The sequence below is a fragment of the Thrips palmi genome, unplaced genomic scaffold (genome assembly GCF_012932325.1).
Source record: "Thrips palmi isolate BJ-2018 unplaced genomic scaffold, TpBJ-2018v1 HiC_scaffold_19, whole genome shotgun sequence".
Lineage (NCBI taxonomy): Eukaryota > Metazoa > Arthropoda > Insecta > Thysanoptera > Thripidae > Thrips > Thrips palmi.
In genome coordinates, this window is record NW_023144628.1 from 6,939,317 (window position 1) to 6,966,456 (window position 27,140).

The following is a 27,140-nucleotide window of genomic DNA, read 5'->3' on the forward strand; positions in this document are numbered from 1 at the left end:
CGACACATTCGCGGGTTACCAAACGGTGGCGGCATGCGCTGCCTGCGGCGCCGCGCCGCCCGGTGCCGCAAGGCCGTCGGCGCCGTCGCCTACGCGCGGGTCGCCGCCAACGAGGCCAGCGAGGCCACCGAGGTCGGCGGCGCGCACTACCGCCTGGCCCGCGGGCCGTGGCGAAGGCCATGGCGGTGGACTCGCAGCCAGGGTTGCCTACACTGCCTGCACTCACGGCGTGCTGTCGGACAGATCCACGACACGGCGTACGGCGGCTCCAGCTCGGACGAGGACGAGGTGCCGTTCCCCTTCGGCCACGAGAGCGCCGCGGCCAACGCGCTGCTCTACGTGGGGCTGGGCACGGTGGCCGTCGGCATGGTGATCGCCTTCGTGGGCACGGGCGAGAAGGGCTTCAAGACGCTCGAGCTGCGCCTCATCGGACCCACGCTCATCGCCGGCGGCGTCCTCTGCTGCCTGCTCAGGGTCATGCTGTGCGTCTGCCCTTCCAGGTAACCCTTTTCTTTCTGGGTTCCGTCCGGTGCACAGTGGATTTGCCAGAAGACCGGTGGAGGCGGCCAAAACTCTAGACGCGTTCTGAGCTCCACAGTCGCTAAATGGGACTCGAACCGAACGTGACCCCACCAATGGATTGCTCTCCGCACGAAGATTCCATTGATAGGGTCACACGTTCGATTCGAGTCCTGTTTAGCGACTCTGGTTTTGGCCGCCGGCCCCGGTCTTCTTGCTGATGGCTGATGGCTGACTCCCCTCTGTGCTGCTGCAGGTGTTTGTTGAAGCGCTTCCGGCAGCGCAGCCGCCACAAGAAGCAGGTGCTTGCGCTGGAGGCGGCCGGCCGCATCGCCATGGGGCCCATGGGGCGCAACATGCCGCCGCGCCACTCCAGCCACGCCGGCCACGCGCACAAGGGCCAGTCCAGGCCGTCGTCGCGCGCCTCCAGGCCCGGCTCCAGGACGGGCTCCAGGACCTGCTCCAGGACGGGATCCAGGCTGTCCAGGACCCAGTCCGAGCTCATTAGGAGTCCGTCCGACCCCAACGACCCGTCGGTAAGGCTGTGCCTCGGGCAGTGCGCCGAGCGCGCGTGGAACTGACTTTGAAAACCAATATTTTGAGCGCTATTAGATCGTTAGCAGTCTTTATGGTGCAGTGTAAACCCAAAACCTTGGTGTCTGCAGGTGTCCGGAGGGGCCCGCGGCAAGAAGCGCGTGTCCATCGCCAGTGGCTGCGGCCCCTGCGGCCCCGGCGTCGCGGGCGGCTCGGGGGTGGGCGCTGGCGTCCACCGGCCCGGCTCCGGCGTGCCGGCGTCGCAGTCTTCCCAGGTGCTGGCCGCCACGTCCCTGTTCCTGCAGAACGAGCAGCAGGCCTCGCGGTCGGGCTCGGGCCGCGCCGGCCTGGGCTTCACGGTGCCCTCCATCAACCTGCCGTCGTTGCCGTCGCTCGTGCGCGGCCGCTCCGAGGACCTCGGCGAGGGCTACGTCGCCAGCAGCGTCCGCCGGCTAAGCCAGGTGGGGTGCCCGACGACCGCGTCAACCTGGTGCGTGCAGTGGGAGTCCATCAGGGTCTAATGGCTGTCTGCTTTGCGTTTCAGTCCTCGAAGCGGCTGGGTTCGACAGGGGATCTGCCGCTGCTGTCCGCGGTGGACATCGACGGCGACCTGGACGACCTCGACGGCGCCTACTCCTACAACTCGGGCTTCAGTCCCGACGACGCCCAGCCGGGCCCTAGTTACGCGGCGCCAAGGTGACACAGCGGCACCCTTTTTTCGGCTAATGGATGCGTGGGGTTTGGTTTTTTGTTGTGTGCGGGTCGACGCTAATGTCCTTTCCGTTTCGTTTCGTTCCAGCACGTCGCACGTGCACGTGCACGCCCCCCACTCCATAATCGTCACCTCCCCCACGCCGTCCTCCTCGCCGCGCCCGCCCCGGCCCAGCACCGCCCGCCCCGCCCCCGCCTCCGCCCCCGCCTCCGGCCACGGCCCCGGCCACGCCAGGGAGATCATCCTGAGTCCGGGCGGCCTAGGGCTGCAGTGACCCGGGCCGGCCACGCCAGTCCCGCTGCCGCTGGGCGCAGTGCCGCGGCCGGGCGGGCCAGGGCACGGTGCGCGGCAACGCCAGGCTTCAAGACTTTAGCTCTGCATAACGACCTACATTTATAACAATATGAACGTATTCCATTTTATTTTTATTACTACTATTCCATCGTCTTTCGTTGTTCCCTTTTGGCCTCTTTTCATTCACGACCACTTTCATTTCAAGTACATCATAATAATATGATAATAATAAGTAATATGGATAAAAATGATAATAATAATGATAATCTTTGTGAATTCCATCATCATCATCACAATTTCCTACTTGTAACATATGAATATTACAAAACGAAAAGCAGGTTTAGTTTTATAAATAAAAGAGATAATTATTTAAAAGATTTTTTATTTTTCTTCAAAATACTTCATACATGCTTAGCCTAGGATACAACCACAAGAACCAACAACACCTTTGAACTACTCTCAGCAAAAATTTTAACATGTTTTAGGTTACAAAATTACATTTTATTAAGTTCGCCTCACCGAGACTGCACAATATTTGAAAAAAAAGGAATGAGTATCATACCCTCACACATATTAATTTCATAAGAAACATTACATGGTAATGTTGACAAAAAAGTAAACAATATCACACACCTCGAGACGATAAGGAAACACAAGAAAGAACTACACCACAATGGTAACTTTTTACCAGACTGCAATAGGGTTACAAAATATCACAGCTTGACTGTCATGTCCTCACGCCCACTTAGTGGAAAACACGAACACTTCACAGCAACTGTTAATAGTTAAGCAACTCTTTAAACATTCTGGTAACATGCATAAGGCCTTCCTGTGCACACCACTGTTTTGTGGCAGTAAGTTAAGTCACAAGGAGACATTGTACACCATAAAACATGTAGTTCGAAGGTTATCTAAACAGCTAAAAAGAAGATATGAATAGATAGAAATAGTGTTTCAAAAACTTGGAAAATTAATTGCCTTTGATTTCCTCTTTTTTAATAAAAAGGGGAAAAAAAGAAGGATTTCAAAGGATTTCAAACAGCAGTTCTCACCACAAAACATTTTGTAAAGGCTTGAAGAGATTCTTGTAGCAACAGCCAGGTAAGGAGACATACATGGCATGCCTACTCTCAGAATATATAGCACACTTAAATGCAAAAATAAGAAAGAAAATACATGAATTTTTTTCCAGAAACTACACTAAAATTACATAGAACAAAGATACACTGACAGAATAAATATCACAGTGTTGGAAGAAACACAATCACACATACAAATAAACAGATTGTGGGTGTTACGCTGAATCAACAAAGAAAACATCAAAATATGCTTTTCTTGGTCAATTTGAAAGATTGTTTGGTGAAGGAATGAAAACACTCCACAGCATTTATGAATAGGAGGGAAGGAAGGAAGGTAGGATTCAAACAGGGCATGAATGCAGCACTTCCAGCTTAATGCTAAACCAAGAAAACTTTTGAAATGATTCACACAATCACTTTGCATCATTGATGATAAAACAAGGACACAGAAAAACCAAAAGAACAAAGAAGGCGTACAAAAACTATCTACAGTATAAATATACAATGTTCTATAAAAATAACTAGACTTTTGTACAAGAATACTGCCGGGTTACTAGGAATATCTTAAAGTCAATATTATTATTGAATTCGCTAAGATCAAATATGGTACTTTTGAAATGAGTCAAGAAAATTCTACAACATAGATTTTTTTTCTTCAAATTTTTTGATTAGGAGCGTCACAACACATGAATTTTGGGTGATACATAAAACGGAATCATGTGTAGTGCAATGATAGGCTGCTTCTCATGTTACGCCTTCATAAAAGCACAGAAACCCCCATTATTTTTACATTAAAATAAATTTCATAGTGTCAAAAGCTGCACATTACAATTTCAATAAAAGACAAATTTTTGATTTTACAGCTTTCAAATTCATCATTCATATCTTCTGAGTTCACTGTAAGAACTGCCAAGGCATTAAACATTTCTCCTTGGTAATTAATACAGTAAATTTGAGGAAGTGAAAACGTTGCAGCTGGAATACAAATGTTTGCTACAACTGTAAGGCTGCACCACACAATAGGTGATTCTAATGAGACTTAAATGAGATCTGACATCAGAACACACCCCACTAAATCCAGAATTTTCATTTTAAAAGTCATCACTCACAAGTTGCTGGAAAAAGTCAAATCAAGAATTCAGCTGCCTTCACAACAAACAGCAGACAAATAAAAGAAACATAATTTTTGTCAAAGATACCACACCTTCAATATAGGGCAAGATTAACTTTGTACTTCACATTCCTTTTAATCTTTCATGCTTATTGTTTAATTTGGTTTGATTCTTGATAATAGGAAAGGCTTTATCACATTCCTTTTACACTGACTAAGGACAATCCATAGGATGTTAATCAGTGGTAAAGCTCTAAATCTTGACTCGAACTTACAAACCGAACTAACAAAAGTACACAAAACCTTACCATTCCAATAAAAGTAACACCTCATTTGAATTTTCACAGATAACATAAATTAAACTGCTTTGTAAAAATGTAACATTGTTAAATTTTCAGATTATGAATAATACAACAAATTTTATTGCTGAATACAATGCTAATACAACTCAAAACTACTTGCTGCAATAATGTGTATTGAATTGTAGAATTTGGCATGGGAAAAAGTATATTGCAAGCGGACCTAAGGTGTTTAAGCTCAATGAAAACAGAAATATCTTACATCCACTATCAGGAAACATCCCAATAAATCATAATCCGATCCTTAATGCAGAATCCATCATAGTAGCACCATACACTAGGCACTCGTCAAAAAAAAAATATCAGGATACAAATCACTTTGTTGGATAAAGAAAAACTCATATTGTCAAGTTGTGGAATCTGGTTCACACAAACAAGAAGTCGCTTTACTTCGGTAAACACCGAATCGAGCACACACGCACAAGCGCACGCACACTAGACAAAAACAAAGCCATGTAGTCCATCATGCAGCATGAACGACACGTTGGCGCGGTGGTACTCGAGGGCATCCATCGTCTTGACGCGGTCAAAGGGAAAGGGGCTTGGGCTAGAAAAGCGGGGAGACTACGAGCCAAGCAGTATCACGGGGGAAAAGAGATCCGAGTTGAAAACAGCCCTGCGGGATTCGCTGGGCTCTGGCCTGCGCGTGCGCGTGAGCGTGCGCGGGGACGTCATAGAGAGCCGGTCTCTCCGGGACGAGGGCGAGGGCGCCTTAGTCCTCGGAGAGGATCTCCATGAGGATGCGGCGCAGGCTGTCCAGGCCGGTGAGGAAGCCGCAGTCGGGGCCGTGGTGCACCGTACCTGAGGGCGTGGAGGACGTCGTCGACGGCGACGCGGAGGACGAGGTGGCCGCCGCCAGGGTGGTGTGGGCGAAGTCGATCATGCGGACGTCGACGCGGATGGCGGGCGCCAGGTCGTCCTCGCCGTCACCCTGGGCGGCGTGGGGCGAGGGCGGCGAGATCCTGTTGAGCCTCTTGGCCTTGGCCTCCTGGCTGTGGCCGCCGTGGCTGCCGTGGCCCATGGCGGCAGTGTGCCCGCCGAGCGGCGTGGGGCGTCGCGGACGCAGCCGCTTGTTGGCGATGGAGGCCAGCGACCGGTCGGTGGCGGAAGGCGACAGCTCCTCGTCCTCGTCGTCCTCCTCGTCTTCCTCCTCCGTGCCCTGGCCGCCGTCCTGGTCGTAGCGCAGCTGCTGGCGCACCCGCTTGGCGCCCATCTGCGGCTTCATCTGCAGCTCCAGGTCGGAGGACAGCTCCTCCGAGCTGTGCGGCGGCGACGAGCAGAAGTCGCCGAACTGGCCGACCCCGCTGCTGTACAGCATCCAGGGGCTGGGCATCGAGTCGGGCATGTCTGCGGGACAGGCAGGACGAGATGGTCAAGGCCGAGGTTCAGAACCAGCTCCAACATAAAAAGCCCTTGCGGAGCCTTGGCCAAGTAACTGGTACTCACCCCGCGGCTGAGATGACGGCGGAGTGTCGAGGAACATGGTGTCCTCGGAGATCGGGAAGAAAGACGACGACGAGGACGAGTTCTTGGCGCCGCGCGCGGCCGCCTCGCCGAAGCCACGCTGGTGCGAGTCCTGGCTCACGTCGTCGTCCAGCTCCGAGTGGCCGTCCCCGTCGCCCAGCTCGTGCCTCGGCGACATCAAGAAGTCCATGGACGAGTTGCTGGCGTCCGCGTCATAGCAGCAGCCCGCACTGCGGCTGTTGTCCGACGAGTCTTGTGTGCCTGGAACAAATTACCGCATCCGTCAGCTTCCCTTCCAGGAGGACGCGACGCGGCCGCGGCCGCCCTGACGTCATCGCCAGACCGCGCGGCCCAAAACACGCACGCAGCGATCGTTAACAAGGGGAAGGAAAAACACTCACTCTCGTCATTGATTAAAAAGTCCTGCGAGCAGCGTCGCTGGTTGTCCGTCGACGCCGACGGCACAGAGTGTACCGAGTGTCTCCGCGGCGTCATGTGGTCCCACTCGCAGCCCTCGTACACCATGAGCAGGGAGCTGCGGGGAAGAGACACACAAAAGTCAGCGATGTAGTCGCGTAGCTTTCGCCGAATCACAAGCCGTTCGAGCTGCGGACTGCGGGCGATGCGCATGGCGTACTCACCACGAGTAGAAGCGGTAGCTGCACTGCCGCTCGATGGCCCTGCGCAGGGACTCGAGGCGGCCCAGGATGCGGCGGATCACCTGCGTGCGCAGCTGGTAGCCGTTGTGGAAGAAGCGGTACATGGCGGCCTTGAGGCCCTCCTCGCTCAGCTCGCGGCCCCAGTACTTGTCGCGCTTCACGTAGTTGTCCGTGTCGGCCTGGTACACCTGCATGCCGCAGAGGCGCACGCCCAGCGACGCCGACGTGCTGGCGGCGCACTTGGCCATCTGCTTGCTGCGCTTCTCGGCCGACGCGTCGTCGCCGTGCTGCCGCGTGCCCATCTTGAGGTCCAGGATGCACGGCTGGCGGTAGCGCGACGTGATGTTCTCCAGCAGGAGGAAGAGCTGCGAGCCGTTGGAGGACGACGCCGAGGCCGCGCCCTCGCGCTGCACCTTCATGCGCAGCACGCCCGCGGTGCCCGCGGTCGACGAGGAGCCGCCGCCCTGGCCGGCCGCCGCCCCCGAGGTGGAGCCCGAGCCGCCCACCTCGCGCTTGCGCTTGGCGGCGCGCGGCTCGTCGCGGAAGCTGGGGCTGTAGCGCTTGTCCAGCGTCACGGCGCCCGAGTGCGTCGCCTGCATCACGCCTGGAACAGACAACGCGTCGCGCGGGGCGGAGAGGTTAGCGACCAAGCACGCCGATGAGGCACGGCCCGCTACCTCGTCAGGCAGGCAGGCAGGCAGGCGCGCTGTGGACTGATTCCCAGAGTCATTTTCGTCGCTCTGTCTCTGTCCCAGGTCGCTGGAATGCGGAACAGAAAGGCCCGGTCAGCACGAGGCATCGCGAGGCGGCAGTCATTTACTACTTTGGGTCCATCCCGAAGAGCAGTGCACAGTCGCTTTGTCTCTCTCGCACCTCCACGCAACGCCCCGTGCGCGCGAGAGAGCCAGGACGACGAAACAAACTCCCGTTCGGCATCAGCCTGGTGGCGGCGCCCGAATTTGCACCGCCAGGCGCCTGGGCCGCGAGCAAACTCCCCCCCCTCCCCAGTGCTGCCGCCTGCCGCCTTGTCATCATTTGCAGTACAGCCTTGCCGTCGGCTTGGTAAGCAATCTCGGCCGGGCGGCCTAGACGCGCCCAGCAAACCCGCTGCTGACGGCGCCGGCGTCGTCGGCCCAGTCCAAGCGCCAACAGCTGATCCCAGCCCAGAGCACGTGCACAGTGGCCCGTGCAGCACACCCGTGCGGGGGGGGGGGGGGGGGGGGAATCGTCAATCGCACGCGACGGGACGCTCGCGAACGCCCAAGCCAGAGGCCAGCCCCGGTAGAGCACTCGTTATAAGGGGCGCCATCCGTGGTGACGAAACGAGGCTACTAGAGTGACGCCGTCAGTCCTGGGTGACCTCATCCGGCGCGGCGTGCACCGCGGGCGCGGCCCTCTATCAAGGGCCTGTCGGCCGGGAACGCCCCAACGCCCCGCCCGCCGTCAATCGATGCCCTACAAACGACGACAAAGGGGACACGCATGCCGTCGGCACGCCCCGCCCCGCCCCGCCACGCCCCGGTCGGCTGGAGTGCGCTGTGCTGTGCTGCGCTGCCGCGGCGCGTGGCAACAGGCGCCGCGAAACGGATGCACTTGGCGACGACCCGCCTTGAGCAACGCGACCTCCGCGTCGTCGTCGTCGTCGGCCCGCGGCAGTGGCGATAAGGGCGGCGTACGGGCCGTCACCGCCACCGCAACAAGGACAATGCTATCAGGCACAGCACACCGCACCGCGCGGCCAGCACAACAAGTACTCGGCCGTCACGTCACCCACATTTGTTTTCCGCCACCGATAATACTGGTGTACCGTACAGTCCCCTGGCCGGGCCGATCCGACCCGGCAGGGCTCGGCGACGACGGCCGTCCCCGAGAGCAGCGCGAACGCCAACGAAACGCACCGACGGCGGCGAGCTGACGGCGAGCCTGTCGCAAGTGGCGGCAGGAAAGGCCGCCCCGCCCCGTCCAGTCATTACCGAGGCAATTATTGCACAAGGAACGGCCGGGACTAGCGTTGCTAACGCCGCCAGCGGCGCCAGCGAGGATGGCGGAGGAATGCCGCGCAGCATCGCTCTGTCTCTCTCGCACCCACACGGAACGCCCTTTGACTGCGAGAGAGAGAAGGAGAAACTGTTCGGAATGACTAAAGGACAGGCCAGGCCAGGCCGCTGGCGGGCGCAAGGCTTTACAACGCACCGACTGTACGACAGGCGCGGCGCGCGAGGCGGCCGAATCGTCTATCGGCGGGGCACGGCACGCCGCGGCACGGCCGGCCGAGGGAATCCACGGCACATGAGTCACCGCCGCCGAGTCGCGAGTCGCGGCCTCAAACCCTCTGCATCTGGCATGGCCTGGTGTGCCGGGGGCGGCGGTGCGGTCGGGCCGTCCTGGTGTCCTGATCGCAGGCTAGGGCCCCAGCTGGCCCGGCAGATTTAACGATGTGCAAGGTGTGTGCATTTCAGAGCCCCCCACCCTCTTCCCCCCTCCCTTTCACTGTGACTAAAGGCCGCAGGCAGTAAAGCCTCGGTCGTTTCCAACCAACAGGGTTAATGCGCCCACTACGCCGCCGCCTGGCTCGCTCGCACACACGCGGCCAGCCGACGGCAAGCCAACGGCCAGCCTTGCCAACTGGGGTGCCCCGCTCCTCCCCACCCCCTTTTACAGCCACTCGACGTGACGGTCCGACACCCGCACCCCGCACCTGCCACTTCTGGCAGGTCCACATTTGGCCGAGCGCACCCCGCGACGCCCCGCGACGCCCCGCCGCGCCACGCCGCGCCACGCCACGCCACGCTGGCAGATGCAGCCCGACTGATACACAAACAAACGACTTCCCTGAAGCCGCGCCGATCCGCGCTGAGCCGCGCTTGTCCGCCTTTGTCTGGGCCGCCCTCCCCCTCCCCTCCCCGTCCCGCTCCTCTTCCGCGTTGCAAATCAACTCTCTCGGCCCCGCGGCTAGAGGCCACAGCACGCGGCACGCGCCACCGACGCATCGGCGGCAGGCTGATTCTGAACAGAGCCTCTCTCTCTCGCACGCCGACGAGGCGCACCGTGAGAGACAGAGCGACAGCAACAAGAGCCGCGCGACAGTTCAGGGCAAGGACGCGACACGGCCACCATTTCACATGCAATTGCAAGGCGCGGCACTGCAAGGCACGCGGCGGCACGCCACTGCAAGGCACGGCACGGCGCCGAGATGAACGCCCGGGGCTCCTCGTACAGTAGCGCGGCAGCGGCGCCGTATCGCCTCGTTGTACAGTCGGCCTCGCATCTCCATCGACATGGCCCGCAAAAAAATCCTTCCAAATCAATTGCACCCGAAAAACAGGCGGAACACACTCGAGCGCGACACCAGGTGCACATGCACTCGCGAGAAAAACCGACCGGCTAATCGCTGATCGTTCCTCCTGCTCGTGGCCACCGCACTGCAGGCTAAACAGTGCTCTCGCCAGGCGTCGGTTGCGAGAGAGACAGAGCGCCGCAGCGCCCTTCCCTTCATCTTCATCCCCGCGGTCTTGACCCATAAAAACACGGACACGGGCTGCACTGGGCTGGGGCGCTGGGGGCGTTGCTCCCAGTGACGCGACGACGCGACGCCCGGCCGGACCTTGGCCGCACCCTCGCTGCACCGCGGCAGGCCGCCACCGACATCAACCAGGGCGTCCTCGCGCCCGGCAGGCAGGCACTGGCAAACGCCGCCGCCAGCGCGCCAACGGGGCCAGCAGGCTTACCTTTGTACTTGGGGACGAACGTCTTGATGTCGAGGGGGATGTTCTGGTAGAAGTTGAGCTCCCGCGAGTTGAGCGGCTTGCAGATGGTGGACTGGTTCAGCAGCAACAGGCGCGTGTGTCCGCCGACCTGCGCACATTGGAGGAGTAGGGCGTCAGCGACACGTCACCAGGCCCGCGGGGGAGGGTAGAGGATTGTAAACACGATGACGTCACTCGCGCGCCACTAGGACGGACGCGCCTCCGCGGTCCCATCGGCGAAAAAAAAAAAAAGAGAGAGACAGTCGCGCTTTACCGCTTTCGTCACACGGATGGACGGACGCGGCCGTCGCGGCACGATTCGAATCTCCCCGCGAGGGCAAAAACGGAGACGGCAAAACAGAAAAACAAAGTTCGCGGCGGAGAGAATGTCCACGCGGCACTCCCCCATTCAGAGCAAAACGCTGTTGCTTCAGACGGGACGGAGAGGAGACATGCGCAATGGTCAGCAAAGCGGGGAAAACCAGCTATCAAGACTTAAAAAAAATAAAAAAATTGAAAAGCACTTTGGCGGAGGGAGAGAACATGCAAGGTGGAACCAGCGAAATGATAGCGAAGTGAGCCTCAGAACGAACCCAAATCCCAGGACACCGTTCACGCTGAAACTCGCGTGATGTCTCGCGTTCTCACAAAGTAGGGGAAAAGAGGAAAAAAAGATAGAAAAAAAGCAACACGCGCTCGAGTCAGAAAAGGGGTGAACGAGATGGTGGAGAGGTGAGTAGTTAAAAAAAAAAAAAACAATACTTACCTGGGCAGGCACGGGGCGGCGCGGTTGGGACAGACCGAACTACTTTGCCCTCTAGGCTTATCCGATTCCCCTTGTCCGGCCATGTCCCGACCACAACATCTGGAATGTCACATAAACGTGAGTGGGGCCCCCCCTTCCCCACCCCCGGCGCCCCCCCTAGCCGGGGCTCCCCGCGGGGCTAGTAGCCCGGGGACCGCACAGCGGGGGAGGCTGACCCGGGACAACCCAGCCCCTAACAAGCGGTTCATGTTCATGGCAAGGCACAGCAATGAAATAAGGCAAAAAAAAATTGAAAAAAGCAATTGGTTCCTTAGCAACTTAAATCAAAATCGGAGTCAAAATACACAAAAAAGGGTAAAATGCGTTCAAAAACCAAAATTAAGCTCAATGAACGTGCTTATACACTAAAGGGGATGGGGTGGGAGATCGCTGCGGTAGCAGAGCGCAAGGAACGCTGCCGTGTTCATGTCCACCTTCGGCCCCTGCGGCCCCGAGCCGCGACGACGGGAGTAAATTTAAACGACGTTCGGAGATGACCGTCGGCGCCGGGCCTTCACATTCACATTCCCACGACCCGATGCCAAGCAATGCCGAGGCATCATCAGTGTTATTACAAGCCGCCATAAGCCAGCCGGCAGGGAGGGAAAGCCTTACATAAGTGCAGGCCCCGCGGGCCTCACGCCACGGCAGCCGAGGGAGAAAGAAGCCCCACGCGCCACAGTGGGCCAGAAGACGGCACTCCGGAGTTCAAAATCCGTCCGGGATTTCCCCGGAGGGCAGAGGCAAAGACCGACCGCGAAAAAATAGATTGCCGCGATCAACAGCGCCGCCGCGACGCCAGAGGTACGGCACGGCACGGCACGCCAAGCCATTCGCAGCGCGTCACCCCGGTCAGCCCGGGCGCCGCCCCCGCGCACCTGGCCGTCCTGGCCGCCGGGCCGCGGACCGCGACAAGGAAAAGGCGCCAAACAGCGCGTAAAAATACCATACCGCCCTCGACGCGTAAACAAATGTGACAAAACAGATTCGAGCGCGCGACAAACACGGCGACGCGGGGCGGCGCGGGGCGGCCGGGACCTGTTTCCGACAGGTGCGCCACGGGCCACCGGACTTCGGCACAGCGGCAGAGCCGGCCCTGGCAGGGCTCAGCAGGCCCACGGCCTGGCCCACGGCACCAGAGTGTTGACGAACCTTCTCGACGGCGTCAACGCGCCGCGCGCCGACCGGGGCGCCAAAGATAGATAGCCGTCGGGCAGGGCTCCGCCAGGGCTCCGCGACACAGCGCGACAGCCGGCACGGCACACGCCGCCGTGGCGGTGCACCGCACTGTGCACAACGAGGCCATCAGCCTGCAGGCGCCTTCAGGCTGCCTTCGGGCCGCGCGAGTTAAAACGGGGCGATGCGACAAGACAAGGCGAGGCGGCGGACAGTCCCGGCGCGCTGCTCGCGCTGCTACCGCGGCGAGGGGGTGCTTGGGGTGCGGGGCGGCAGGGCGGGGTGCAGTACCTGGTTGTGGAGGGGGTGCAGCGCCACCTCCGAGTTGTCCTCGATGTGCAGCAGGTCCAGCTGCAGCGGCAGGCTGCTGCTGCCGCCCGTCGGGCTGCTGGGGCTGCTGGGGCTGCTGTCCGGGTTGTTGTTCTGCTGGCGGTCCTGCGCGACATCCTGCTGCTGCTGAGGCTGCTGCTGCTCCTGGTGGTCGCCATACTTGCTGACGCGCTCAGTGCTATCGCCCATGCCCCAGCCCGACACCAAGTACACCATTCCCGCACAGCCGGAGAGGGGAGGGGAGCACCACCTTGCCGTTGGACGCCAATCCTGCAAGCAGAGAGCACAGCACGTCGTACAAAGGGCGGTGCCACTCCTGGAGCTGGAGTGTGGTCGGGCCGCCGCACAGTGGGCGAGACCGGTGGAGGCGGCCAAACTCAAGACGCATATTGCACTCCAGATGGAGCTCAAAAGGCGTCTGGAATTCAGGCCGCCCCCCATCAACCTCACTAAGTAACAGTGAGAGGCTCATGCTTGACAGAGCCGTTCGTTGAGCGTCCAACCTTAAACCTTAAACCATTGCCGACAGCCGGGCCGGAGCGCCGTGCGGGCAGGCACCTCGCCGGCGTGCGAGCGCGGCGGGCCTGCCTACCCGCACGGCGCTTGCGATGCTTTCCGCCCCGCTCCTTGCTTGCCGACAGCGGAAGGAACTAGGCAAAGACACCGGAAGCGGGCCGAAGGACGAAGGACTCACCGCGAGCCGCGTCGTCCGGCGCCTTCTCTGTCACCGCCGCTACCGCCGCGACTGCTGCTTCTGCGAGTGCCCTGGGGTCGCTGTCCAGCTCCGTCGCTCTCATAGAAAAGTCGGGATGCGGCGAGAGGGTCCGACAGGGTCAGGGTTGCAGTCCCGGTGGCGGCGCAGCGCTGCTACATTCACACCTGCGGCACAGAGACACATGGCGACACGTCAGCCCTCCGCTACACTTGCGTAAGTACCCGGCTACTATTTTCGCAGCCTTTCTTTCAAATTTAGCGACGGAAATGAGACGCGCATGCCAGCGGCGGGGCGTGGCAACACACAGCGCCGCCAGCCGGCCACGCGGCGCGTGCCTGCCAAGAATTTCATACAAGACGAGGGAATCTGTGCACGCCCCCTCCCCGCCGGCCCAGCCCGGCCCGCCGAACTGTTTGGGCATCAGTCCGAAAGCCCCGACGCTTGCCAGATTCCACCAAGGCAGCAAGGCGCGGCAGGGGGAGGCGGGAGGCCCCAACCTTGAACGCGTATCGGACGATGGATGCTGCCGATGGGGGTGGGGCGCGGCGGGGCGGGGGCGGGCGCAGGGGCCCCACCGGGTGGGCTGCAGTCAATGGGACTGCGAATAGACACACCTACTGGCGCCATGGCGCGCAGCGCGCCCCCCAGAGATGCCTCCGCCCCGCGCCCCGCTCGGCGCCACTGGCTCCCTGTTTTCATTCATGGGGGGGCGACTCTAGGGCGGAGGAGGGGGGGGGAGAGGCTCCACTAAATAAGGCAAGTCACTCGCCCCTCGGCCCCCGCGAGGGTGGCCCCCAACAAAGAGCTGGACGTACCGCCGCCGCACGCGAGACCCACTTTTAAAACGGCTGTGCAAAAGGAATCGGCAACGAGGGAGACGACGGCGGGACTCGAACCCCATCCCCCCGACGGCCCACGCGCGACCCGCCGCCCGCCCGGCAAGCAGAGCAGCAGGCGGGGCGATCGATACGCGCGGACACGACAAGGCGGACCAGGCGGACCAAGGTGGGGCGGCCGCCCGAACTGCGCCACTTCCTAGGGCCACTGTCCCCTCCACCACCAGGACGGCCACCAAGACGGCCTCCAAGACGGCCACCAAGACGGCCACCAAGACGGCCACCAAGACGGCCACCAGGACGGCCACCAAGACGGCCACCAAGACGGCCACCAAGACGGCCACCAAGACGGCCACCAAGACGGCCACCAAGACGGCCACAAAGACGGCCACCAGCACCTGCGTGTCCTCACAACAAGGAACCGAAATAAGTGACAACCAGGAGGCGGCGGGTGCGCGGGGCTGCTCGCCGCGACTCATCGTCAACAAGCAGCACACGGCGATCGAACGGCCTTGAGGGCCACCAAGCCCCCCTCGTCCTGGGGGACTCGGTCGAGGGGAACACGAAAACGCGATGGGGTCCTGGCAGCGCACGTCACGGCCCGGTCGGTCGGCCTGTCGGCACGGCAGCGATATCCTGGGCGATAGGGCCTCGATAAGCACGGCGCTGTTGCCTACCGCCAGGGCGGCGCTGCGTTCCGGCCAAACGACGTCACGGCCGCTAAGCCAGGGCGCTTAGCTCCCCTTAGCTCGCCTGGTGACGAAGTGCGTTGGTCAAGACACGCGGCGCCCTTCCTTGACGCCGCCGTTATCTTGAGGACCATCAACGCCGCGCTCAAAGTGCCACAGTGCCCCAAGGCCGCACACTGATTCCGAGGGTCGTTGTCGCTCTGTCACTCTCACACTCGTGGGGCGTCCCATGTAGGCGCGAGAGAGACAGAGCGACGAAAACGACTCTCGGAATCAGTCTGCCTGGTCGCGCGTGGTCGTGAACCCCATCCCGCTCGCGGCTCACCTAAACAGTCGTCCTTATCGGCTGCGGAACGTTCAACGGCCGCGCTGACATGACGCGAGTGGCGCGAGCGCGCAACGCAAACACGCCCGAGTGACATCGAGACATCGAAATAACGCCAGCGCCGCCAGCAAAAACAAAAACAAAACGCGAACGCGACCACGCCACCAAAACAAGCAGAGCCGAGTAAAACGCGAGAAACGGACGGACGGACGGCGACGCGGTCGGCAATCTGCATCCAGGTGCGTCTCGCTACGCCCTCCCCCTCCCCCTCCCCCTGCCCCGCTCCCAAAACAAAACGAGCGCGCCAACTTCCTGATTGCGGATTGCAGCCAAGTCGAGCGAGGCAGCGGGGCTCGGGCCGAGGCTAGGCCTTGCCCGGGTCGCGGGTGCAGCGCCCCGTGCGGCGGCGCCTCCTCCCGCCCCTCCACCTCTCTCTCTCCCTCTCTCACGTGGCCTGCCGGGCCACGCGACACACAGAGGCGCACCGGGGCGCACTAAGCCCTTCGCGCCCCGGGCCCAGCGGGGCCCAGCGGGGCCCAGCGGGGGCGGCGAGGCCGTTACACTGAACTGCCGGGGATTAAGTCGGGGCTCAACGGCGGGCAAATTGGATGCAGTGCCCTCGTCGTCTTCGTCTCTCTCGCTCTCATGGAGCGTCCCTTGGGGGTGCGGGAGAGACAGAGCGACGGAGCGCTGTTCGGGATCCAACTACAGTGCACGCGCCTGGCGGTGACGGGTGTGTACGGGCCGAGGCGGTGGCGGTGCGGAACCACCACCAGAGGCGTGCTCATTGTTCGATAATGGTGTTGCTGTGCTCCTGGTCGTTTTGGTTGCGACACGCGCTGCGGCCTGGGGCAAGGCCTGGGGCCACACATCGGCCACTGTTCCGCTCCATACACACCGATCCCCCCGCGCAGGCCAACGCGCCAGGCGCCGATCGGACGGATACAACACAGGACGTCGCCATGCAGCGAGGCCGGCCCGGCCGTCGGCGTGCCGTCGGCGTCTAGCATTCGCCTGGTCCTGCTGCCCTGTTCTCGCGGGTCCGCGAAGTGCCGGGTATATTTAGCACCCGGACGCCAGAGAGGCACGCGCGGCGTGGACGCGTGGACGGCACGCCGGCACGCCGAGCTTGCTGCAAAAGCCAACGGCACCCCGCACAGCATCGGCCCAGCCCGCCTCTGCGCAGAGACCCAAGGGGTGGGGCGGGGCGCCAAGTTGACATCCTCCCTGACCTGCCCCCGGGCCGGCGCAGCCCTCCCTCGGCGTGACCTCAAAATGCCACCGTCATCCTTCCGAGACCGCGCGGGGCCGCCGCGTCGTCAGCAAGGGATGCAAACAGGGCGAAGGGTCGTCGTATCGCCGCGCAATCTTTCTCTCTCGCGGCGTCGTTCGGCTGCACACAGTGCCCCCCACTGCCTCGCACACAAGTACCGGCGGGCCGGCGGCAACGACTTTCCCACAAAATCGGAGCGGGTCCGGAGTCCGGAGCGGGCGGGGCCCGCGGCACACCGGCCTGCAGACCGATTCCGAGAGTCGTTTTCGTCGCTCTGTCGCTCGCGCACCGACACGGGACGCCCATGTGTGCGAGAGAGACAGAGCGACGAAAACGACTCTCGGAATGAGTGCACCTCAGGCCTACACCGCGCCGCAGACGGCCGGACATCCCGTGCGCCACGTGCCACATAATCCACGTGCCGCCGGCCAGCCAATCCCATCGACCGCAAAATCCATCATCGCATTCGTCTTGGCACGGAAATCGCATCAAAGAAAAAGACCGACGGCGGATGATGGCGTGAGTACGGTGCGGCGCGACTGTGTGTGTGTGAGTGTGCATGTGAGTGTGTGTGTGAGGTTCAAAAGAAGTCGCAGAGGCCATCCACTCATCGGTCGGGGGGGGGGGGGACGTCGGCCACGTCCGGCAGTGCAGGCCGCGGCAGGCCGTCGACGTGGTGCAGGACGCGCTGCAGGACGGCAGCGCGGGCACGGCGCCAAGTGCACCGCGTCGTCGTCGTCGTCGTCGTCGTCGTCGCGGCCCACACTCCGCGATCTGCGCGTAGCCAAGGCGTCGCCAAGGCGTAGCAGGGCTATTCTCGCCTGCAGCCCAACAAGGACGCGCTGCACGCCGCAAGCCCGGCCGGCACAAGCCGCACAAGACTGTGTCTCTCTCGCACTCATAGGGCGTCCCGTTTAGGTGAGAGGGAGGCAGAATGACTCTCTGCAGGGCGGCACGGCAAAGCGGGGAAGCGCGACCCGCACAAGGTGACATCGTGCAACCGCTTTACAATCTCCCCTTCGCCCTCTCTCCCTCCCGCCTCTTTCTTCACTCTCCTCGAACCGCGAGCGGTGGCGGGGTCGAGCAGTGTCAGAAAGAAAGCGGCGCAAAAAAGCCAAAACACACACACACACGATAAATAATAGAACAAAACCACGACGGCTGGGTGGGCAGCCGCGGCGGTGGACCCAGCCGGACCCAGCCGGACCCAGCCGCACGGGTCAGACGAGCTGATGCAAGTTAGGCCCCTCCTGTTTGTTTTCATCACCGCCCCGCCCCGCCCGGGTGGGCCAGGCTGCCAGGCTGGCCACCCGACTTGCACGTGCTCGCACGTGGCGCGCTGAGGCGCGCCAGCCGGTTTCGAACATGACTGATGCAGTATCGGATGAACTTCGGCCGGTACAGAGACCGGGGCTCCCTCCCGCCTCCCCCTCCCCTTTACCGCGCCCGGCTCTCCTCTCCGCGGCTCCGCGCCGATTGGAAAGTAAATGAAGTGCTTTTGGGCCTTGCGCGGCCTTGCCGACCACACCGCCCGTCCGGCTTCTTTCCACGCCACTGGCGGATGTCTCTCCGCCTGCAGACTGACTCCGAGAGTCGCTTTCGTCGCTCTGCCTCCCTCGCACTCATGGGGCGTTGCGTGTAGGTGCGAGAGAGACAAAGTGACGACAAAGACTCCCGGTTGCGGCGGTGGCTGCCGTGGCGTGTTCGGGTGATAAATACCCCAACACAGCGAGGCGTGGCTGGCAGGGCGTGGCGTGCCGTGCCGCCAGATTAACGCCAAAACAAACACGGGGTGGCTCTGCACGCTCCGCGCGGCTCTGGCGCGGCGTCTCTTCCGGGCGCGACGCAGCGCGACGCAGCGCGACGCGGTCGCCTCACTGTGTCACGCCGTCACGCCTCGGGCGTGCGAGAGACACAGAGACAGAGTGCGCAATGAGGAACGGCGGCAGGAAAGAGAGCATCGCATAGCATCACGCGCACACACTGCGTCTGTTTGAGTGGCGTTGTGAGGCAACGCGACGCGCGTGGAGATGGGAGGGGAGGGAGCATATGCGAGGCTCGCTGTCCCGGGGAACGGGGAAACGGCTAAAGAAAATCGATGCACCTCTTTTAAGCACATTTTAAGGCCAAGGCCGCCCCCGCGCTCCGCCCGTCTTTTCTAGGGGTTGCCTGGGCCGTGCGCCGAGCGCCGCCGTGCGCGCGGATCGCGGGGGACGCCACAAGCAGCGCCACCAGAATAACCCAACCCACGGCGATTCCCTTTGAGCGAGCGTGTCGCCTTTGTGGCCCCGTCCGGGCCTGGCAGGGCCTGGCAGGGCCTGGCAGGGCTTTACCGCCAGGGCTGTGCCGCCACCGCCACTGGGCAGCGAGTCCCTTTCGTCCTTCGCGCCGATCCGGTCCGATATAGACCGCGGCGACCGCGGCGACCGCGGGCCGCATGCAAGGCCCGGCCAGTCCAGGCGCACGCGGCGCACGCCCACCACCAGCGTCACGGGGAAGTCCGCCTGCAGGCTGCCTGCAGGCTGCCTCTGTCCCTCTCGCACTCCCACTGCACGGCCTGCAGCGCCACGGCGCGGCCAACGGGACCCAACACAACGCCTAGCCGCTGCGGCGCGCGCCCCGCCCGGCCCCCGCCCGGCCCCGCCCCACCTGCACTGGTGAAAGTGACCACGCGACGCGCGGCCCGCCGTGCTCCGCCGCCGAGCCCGCTGCCCGCATCTGACCGCGATTATCTCCAAGGAAAACATGACACGCAGGCAGCCGCGGCCTGGCTCGGCTCGGACCGACGGACCGGCATCAAGGGGCATCTGGGTCGGAACGCGAGGGCCTGATTGTGACAACGAGAAACTAATGGTCCGACAGAAGGAAAACCGGGCGGCTGGCCGTCATGACAGGCGTGCTCTAGTTTCGATGACGACGCACGACGCACCAGGACGTCCCTCTTCCTCTTGGTCGATAAGCGGCCCGTCCATCAAGCGCTATCGCCTAGCCCATCCCGCACGACCGGCCACGACGCCATCGGGGCCCAGTTGGGGGAGGGTCGCAGCCCTGGCGGCAGTGGCGGCACCACACTCGTCTCCCTGTCTCTCTCGCGCCCTTGCGCAACGCCCATTGGTGCGAGAGAGTCCGGGTCGGAATCAGCCGGCCGGCGGGCAGGGCGTCAAATTGGCGGCCCCCGCGACCTTGACGGCGCCGACCCTCCACCCTACAGCCCCACAGTCGTGTCCGACAGGCCATCCGTCTGCCCCACGCAGCGCCCTAGTCACTAGGCCGCCCCGACGCCCGCGACGTCCGCGACGCGGCGACAGCCTCGAGCCGCGCTGCACCGCGAGTGACGTCACCTGGCCGACGGCAACTTCGGCCATCGATTATGCACCAACCCCGCTACCGCCATCGCTCACGCGGCGGCACACTGGCGCCCTGCAGGCTCATTCCGAGAGTCGTTTCCGTCGCCCTGTCTCTCTCGCACCTACACAGCACGCCCCAGCGCGAGAGAGACAGAGCGACGAAAACGACTCTCGGAATCAGTCCGCTGGCGCGGTGCTGGCGCCACCACGCCGGGAAGGGGGAAGGTCGTCGGGCGTGAGGGTCACCGCCGCCGCGGCCCGCCACTATTTTCGCGCGCCGATCGAAGCGACGGACCACCACCGCCAGCAGTCCCTCTCGGGAGCGCCCCGGCAGGAGTGCGGGAGCGACAGCGCGACATCGGCCTGCATGCGTCCACGAACTACGTAAAGCCGAGGCGCCAGCGCAAACGCCAGCGTCGCCGCCGCGCCGCCTGCCGCCACGCGCCAGGAACTGCGCCGTTTCTTACAGTGCTGCGAAAATAAGGACGCGTTGCGCTTGAGCGGCGCGTGCCGTGCGACAAACATCGACCGCGCAGCTCACTGACTCCCTGAGTGCTTTTCGTCGCTCTGTCTCCCTCGCACTTATGGTTGCCAAAGAGACAGAGCGACGAAAACGACTCTCGGCATCAGTCTGCAGGCCCGGGCCGGCCCGGGCCGCCCTCGCGAGGGCCCAACAACGCCCAGCCCAGCCGACCCGCTAACCAACGGAACCTCGTCGGCGGCGTGCCCGGCGTGCCCGGACGGATCGACGGCGTGCCCACGGCCCTCATTATCGCCGGGCCGCTCGCTCGCTCTTCCAGGCCCGGCCTCGCCGGCAAGTGCCACTACACTACGAGACCACGCCGCCGAGCCGCCGAGCCGTCGCCGTGGAAACTTTCCGGAGGCGTGGCGAGCGGCAAGCGCGGCAAGCGCACACCAAATTTGCCACACCCCGACTGCTTTCCCGCTCCAGGGCGATTCCGACCGCCGCGCCGTCTCTCTCGCCGCGGACGCCCCAGAGAGGACGCCCCGTTGAGAGCGAGAGAGAGAAGCCCGCTTGCTGCGCTGCGCCGCCGCGCCCCTTACTCTAGTACTCGCCATTTGCAGTCGGGGCCGCCGCCTCGCGTATTGTTTTGAGTTGCGCAACGCGCGGCGTGCGCCCCACACTGCATATTGGAACGTGGTGGGGCGGGCTGCGAGAGCTTCGAGAAGCTGCGGCGCGTGGCACACGGTGACACACTCGCCCTGCCTGTGTGTGTGGGGGAGTAGCGCCGTCCCCGAATAATGAAACACGTGACGGAGTGACGACGCCAGGCAGGCGGTGGTACCCAAGGCGGCACCGCGGTGCACCGGCAAAATACACAGCAGGCGCCGTGCAAACTTGTCATCGACGCCCCCGCGGCCTACGTAGCCAGGCTCTTTACACGCAGCCAGCCCTCGAGCCAGCCGCAAGGCCGCTGCCAAAACCAGGGAAGCAAGGCCTGCCTGGCGGCCTGCCTGCCGGCCTCCGCGGCGTGCTCGCGGAAGCCGAAACGACGACGGCGTGCCACCGCACCTCTTCACCGGATAATCCTCTCTCCGTCCCTTTCCCGCGGGATAAAAGTTGTCCCTCCGGTTCCGCGATGCTCGGCTTTTCTTTCTCGTTTTTCCAGAGATTCGGTGGCGCTGCTGCACTGGCGGGGCCGACACCGTCATTGCAGGGCAGACGGAGGCGCCGCGGAGCGACGGGTCAGTGAACTGTGGCATGGGGCCTACACTGCCACGTGGCGACAGGCTGACAGGCCCGACTGGCGGAGACACCGCGGAGGGAGGCGCACAAGGACGGCGCCAAGGCCGCCACGGCCGAGCCGGCGGCCCGCTACTACAGTGCGCGCTACGCCACGAGCTAGCAGTGCAGCGCGCCGCCACGCCGCGCCCTTGCACCGCCACTGCACCGCGAGATAACGCATCAGTGCCAAGAGCATCTCCCACAATCAGTTACCGAACGCCCCAGCCCCACCTCGGCGCGGCGGTGCACCTAGCGGGGCCTGCCTGGTCGTCACGAAGTTGGTCAAAAAGTGATTGAATCTCCGAAAGTAGCCGTTTTCGCTGTATTTGAGCGGCCACTGCTTCGATCTAGTAGCGGCCAACGGCCTCCCTCGACGTCCTAGTATTCTTAAGACCCTACTCTTTCATGCCCTGTATCCGGAAGACGTTGACCACAACGATTTTGCCTTTGACCGCAACGATTTTGGGACCAAAGTTGGTCAAAAAGTGGTCGAATCTCGGAAATTTGCTGATTTTGCTGACTTTGGGCGGCCACTGTGTCCAATCTAGTTGCCGTAAAAGGCCTTCCTCAACGTCCTAGTATTCTCAAGACCCTACTCTTTCATGCCCTGTATAAGGAAGACGTTGACCACAACGATTTTGCCTTTGACCGCAACGATTTTGGGACCAAAGTTGGTCAAAAAGTGGTCGAATCTCGGAAATTTGCTGATTTTGCTGACTTTGGACGGCCACTGTGTCCAATCTAGTTGCCGTAAAAGGCCTCCCTCAACGTCCTAGTATTCTCAAGACCCTACTCTTTCAGCCCTGTATAGGGAAGACGTTGACCACAACGATTTTGCCTTTGACCGCAACGATTTTGGGACCAAAGTTGGTAAAAAAGTGGTCGAATCTCGGAAATTTGCTGATTTTGCTGACTTTGGACGGCCACTGTGTCCAATCTAGTTGCCGTAAAAAGGCCTCCCTCAACGTCCTAGTATTCTCAAGACCCTACTCTTTCATGCCCTGTATAGGGAAGACGTTGACCACAACGATTTTGCCTTTGACCGCAATGATTTCCGACCAAGTTGGTCAAAAAGTAGTCGAATATCGGAAATTTGCTGATTTTGCTGACTTTGGAGGGGCCATGTGTCCAATCTAGTTGCCGTAAAAGGGCCCTCCCTCGACGCCCTAGAATTCTTCATGTCCTGTACGGGAAGGCTATTGACCGCAACTTGTGGGGGAGCGGCAGCCTCACAAAGTTGGTCATAAAGGGGTTTAAAAACAATGATGATGGGGGGCCCTTTTTGCGGTCTTATCTACCGGGGCCTTTTGGGGGCCAGTCCGAGCCTGTCGAAGCCAGAGGAGAGGCGCGGGAGGTCCCTCCCCCTCCTTCGCCTCCTTCGCAGCTTGGCGGCGGCTGGGCTGCGGCTAGGCTCCGACACGACTCCAGCACGGCTCCAGCACGCCGCGGCCGCATGCCCGCCCAACCGCCGCGCGCCGCGACTACGCGCTGTACGTAAATCGGGTTCAAACACCAACGCCAACGCCGCGGCGGGCCGCAGACTGATTCTGAGTCGTTTCGTCGCTCTGCCTCTGTCGCACTCATGAGGTGCGAGGAAGACAGAGCGACGAAACGACTCTTGAGGATCGCTCGGCTGGAGTGAAGCGACTCGGTGTATCGGGTGTAGCGCGGCACGGAGTAGCGCGGCCGGGTCAACGCCCCCACCCCTCCTAGTCCTTTGGGTCGGCGTCGGCCAGGTCGTGGAGCAGCACAGCAGCACAGCTGGAGAAGTCTGGCGCGGCGTGCGCGGCGTCGGCAGACAGGCGGGCCGTCGTGGGAACGGGACGACACGGGACGGGGCGACGGCGTCGGGGATTCTCCTTTCGTCCGCCTAGCGTCAAACACGGCCGTCAGACGCATCGCAGAATCAGAAACGACGCCGCGGAAGACTCCAAACTGCAGTCCTGGCCGGAGACGCGGCGGGGCGGATCGGGCGGCGGGTTCCTCCTGTTGGAAGGCGTGCAGTACCTTGTCGCCACCCTGCCGACCATACTGGCGGACAGGTTTCAAAAGTGGAGCATGGCCGGCTGTTGTGCGCGGCGTGGCGGCGTGGCGCGGCAGGGCAACAACGACTCCGTGCCGCCGTGCGGCCCGGCAACGCCAGAGGCAGCAGGGCGGTCGCTCTGTCTCGCTCACATGGGGCGTCCCGTGCGGGTGCGAGCGAGACAGAGCGACGACACGGCGACACGCTGTGTGGATTCGCTGGGCAGGGCCGCAGGGGCCGCAGGCAGGCAGCAACCTTCGCAATTCGCCAATCTGGCCCGGCCAGGCATCGCCAGGCAGGCCGGGGAAGTGCCCCACCTTGGGGCCCGCCTCCTGGGCCTGCACTTACGTACAGTACACTGCACTCTCGCTGCCTCCGGCCTGCAGGCTGCATTCTGCCTCCGCCGCCCGGCGATACAGTGCACGGCCGGCACGGCCTGCACGCCAGTTGCATGCATGCATCCACACGCGCGGAGAGCGCAGTGCGGTCGGGCCGTCATCGAGCGCGTTTCCAGGCAAGAAGGGGAGGGGAGGCGGTCACCTTCGGTCACCTTCATGTCCGTCGGACTCGTCAGACTCCGTCCGCGCGGAGGGGACGGGGACGGCGACGTCTGCTGACGGCAGGGCCCCGTCGGGGCCTCGAGGCCGCGGAGTGCCCGGCAGGCGTTCACGTGCTTCACGCCGTCTCTGTCGCGCTCATGGGGCGTTCCGTAGGGGCGCGAGAGAGACGGCGACCGAACGTTTCTTGAGAATCGCTCGACGGACGTCAATTAGCCAGTCTTTTCAGCGCGGTGCTACTTCCTCGATTTCGCCGTGCTCTTGTTCCTTTTGCTCCTGAGTTTATGACGTCGGCGGTCCTGGAGTCAGTACTGGCAGTATCACTTATCAGTCGCTATCGCGTCCTGGAAGGAAGTTACGAAGCAACAGCAGTGCCAGGCCGCCAGGCCCAGGACGCCAGCGGCGACGGGCGAGGCGGCGGCGGCAGTAGCGGGTGTGGGCGAAGTACATCGTTTGTACGACCTCTTTTTGTACGACCTGCCCAATTCTGTCCCGACCTCGGCGGACGAATTTTGTACGACTCGTTGTCCGACCTCATTTTGTCCGACCTCCGTTTGTCCGACTGTGTACACCGAGGCCGTGTCCACCCCCGAGTGCACGTGTACACCCGTGTGCACGCACAACGTGTAAACGCGTGTGCACCCGCGCCGTGTACATCCGTGCGCACAGCAACAGTCTAAGGTCCCGCCGGGCGGGGGCGATTGCTATGCCAGGCCTAGGCTTTTCAAGCAGACTGCGCCACGCGGCGGGTTGCCTACCTTACGGGCGCACAGCAAGGGTAGCCTAGGCCAGGCATAGCAATCGCCTCCCCCGGCCCGCCAGCACCTAAAACCTTTGCGTGTGCCCCGGGAAAGGGAGGCAACCCGCCGCGTGGCAGCAGCTGCTTGCCTAGCAGGCTGGAGCAACGCCTCCCCCGGCCCGCCAGCACCTAAGACCTTTGCTGTGTGCCCGGAAGGTAGGCAACCCGCCGCGTGGCAGCAGTCTGCTTGAAAAGCCTAGGCCTGGCATAGCAATCGCCTCCCCCGGCCCGGCAGGACCTTAGACTGTTGCTGTGCGCACGGATGTACACGGCGCCGGTGCACACGCGTTTACACGGTGTCGGTGCACACGGGTGTACACGGTGCACTCGGGTGTGTGGACACGGCCTTGGTGTACACAGGTCGGACAAAACGGAGGTCGGACAAAAAATGAGGTCGGACAAAACGAGGTCGTACAAAAAAATTTCGTCCGCCGAGGTCGGGATAGAATCGGGCAGGTCGTACAAAAAGAGGTCGTACAAACGATATACACCCGGTGTGGGTGCTGCGGCGGCGGCGGTGCCGGCGGTGCCTACAGTGGTGCCGATGTGTCTGGCGAGGCGACGACCACCTGTACAGCACGGCGAGCACGACCTGTCCCTGTCGCGTCTCGGGCCAGCTAAACGGCCAGACGCGCGGACAGACGGACAGGCCGGGCAGCCGCAGCCAGGTAGTCTGCCGCTGGCACCTGCCACGCCACACACAGACAGGAGTCCGGTTCGGTTCGGTCGGGCGACCTGGACCTCTCCACTCTCCACCGCCGTCGCCACGCCAGCAGACTGATTCCGCACAGTGCGGAGGGGCCCACCCGCATCACTCTGTCTCTCTCGCACTCATGGGTACTGTCGGTCGGCGGGGCCCCTCCGCACTGTGCGGAATCAGTCTGCTGTCGCCAGTCTGGCGTCCGAGAAGGCATTGTCCGCGGTGGCGCCTGGAGGCGGGCTGGAGCAGGCTGGAGCCACCCCGTCGACGCCCACGCCGCGCCCGGCCGGGCAAGAACCCGACAGGACGTTGTCCCCGATTGACGCCACGGCACGCTAGACGCGGCCTAGACGGGCACCGTTTCGTAGAGAGAGCGAGGCCGCCACGCCAACGTAAGGTACCCGACCCGCCGCCCAACTGCCATGTCCTCACAAGTTGGCGAGCAGTCTGCGCCGCACTGTTCCCTCTACTCCTGCGGTTTTCCAGAGGAATCGTGAATTTGGTTGAGTAACGACCGGGCGGAGCGCGGTGCATCGTGATGCAACGACAACGGCCCAGCCATGCAGCAACAATGCCTGCCCTGCCTGCCCTCCGTGCCGCCCCTTCCTGGGGCACGTCGCTTAGGCCCTGCCCTCGGCCCCTCGGCTCGGCGCCCTAGCCCTCAAGCTGTCGCAACGCCAGCACCGCCAGCACTAGCTCGCCATGCAGTCCATGATAGCGCGGTGCTGATCCGACAGGCCGACCGACGAGGAGAAAAAGCAGCTCACCTCAGCAACTCGACACTCCGTTGCACTCCGTCCGGACGAGACGACGACGGGGAGCGCAGTTTAGGTTAGTCGGCCCTCAGCTGACGACACGCTCCTGGAACAGCGCGTATCGATTTTCTCGTCCAACTCGGACGACAACAAAGACTGGGGGCAGGACGATCCTGCGGGAAAGCCACCAAACTCGACGGCGGGGGACTTGAAGGGGCACTGCACACGCACTGCTACTCAGCTGTCAGCGGGGTTACGCTCTAGCAGACGACACTCGCGCTCCGCAACAAACACACTCTGAGTAATTGACGAAAGTGGTGTTTAATTCGCGTGCACGAAGGCGAGCGTAGCGGTCCACAGCGACACGTACACACGCCGCGAGGTTCCGCGCAAGACTGACTGCCTGCTGGCTGTCTGCCTGCTGCCTGCTGGCTGCCAGCACTGCCTGGCGGCCGCATGGTGGAGGTGGAAGGGGGTAGCGCGCAGCCAACCGCGAGCCGCGGGACGCCCCCACCACAACCACTGCCTCAGCGGCAGCAGCAGCAAACGCAGGATCCCAGCGCAACCCTCTCTCACCCTCTCGAGG

At 62.0% G+C, this 27,140-nt stretch overlaps 2 protein-coding genes across 3 annotated transcripts in view; one reads left to right on the top strand and one right to left on the bottom strand.

The window, feature by feature from the left end:
- LOC117646289 overlaps window positions 1-4,719 on the top strand; it is a 21,217-nt gene extending 16,498 nt beyond the window's left edge. The window contains exons 4-11 of the mRNA XM_034387131.1: window positions 244-500; window positions 776-1,055; window positions 1,185-1,514; window positions 1,598-1,749; window positions 1,853-1,961; window positions 4,002-4,072; window positions 4,481-4,541; window positions 4,648-4,719. Of these exons, the coding sequence (XP_034243022.1) occupies window positions 244-500; window positions 776-1,055; window positions 1,185-1,514; window positions 1,598-1,749; window positions 1,853-1,961; window positions 4,002-4,072; window positions 4,481-4,541; window positions 4,648-4,719 (1,332 nt within the window). The remainder of the gene's footprint in view (window positions 1-243; window positions 501-775; window positions 1,056-1,184; window positions 1,515-1,597; window positions 1,750-1,852; window positions 1,962-4,001; window positions 4,073-4,480; window positions 4,542-4,647) is intronic.
- On the bottom strand, window positions 2,425-26,992 carry LOC117646413. 2 transcript variants are annotated; one of them, XM_034387320.1, is made up of 9 exons: window positions 26,786-26,992; window positions 26,567-26,660; window positions 13,483-13,667; window positions 12,750-13,058; window positions 10,460-10,586; window positions 6,714-7,335; window positions 6,474-6,607; window positions 6,055-6,333; window positions 2,425-5,955 (listed from the first exon to the last, which is right to left on the bottom strand). In XM_034387320.1, exons 4-9 carry the CDS (start codon window positions 13,002-13,004, stop codon window positions 5,321-5,323), a joined length of 2,052 nt encoding a protein of 683 aa, XP_034243211.1. In that variant the 5' UTR covers window positions 13,005-13,058; window positions 13,483-13,667; window positions 26,567-26,660; window positions 26,786-26,992; the 3' UTR covers window positions 2,425-5,320. The 2 variants fall into 2 exon arrangements, with proteins under 2 accessions (XP_034243211.1, XP_034243210.1); XM_034387319.1 differs by having other exon boundaries at window positions 26,567-26,990.
- Between the last annotated feature and the right edge of the window lie 148 nt (window positions 26,993-27,140).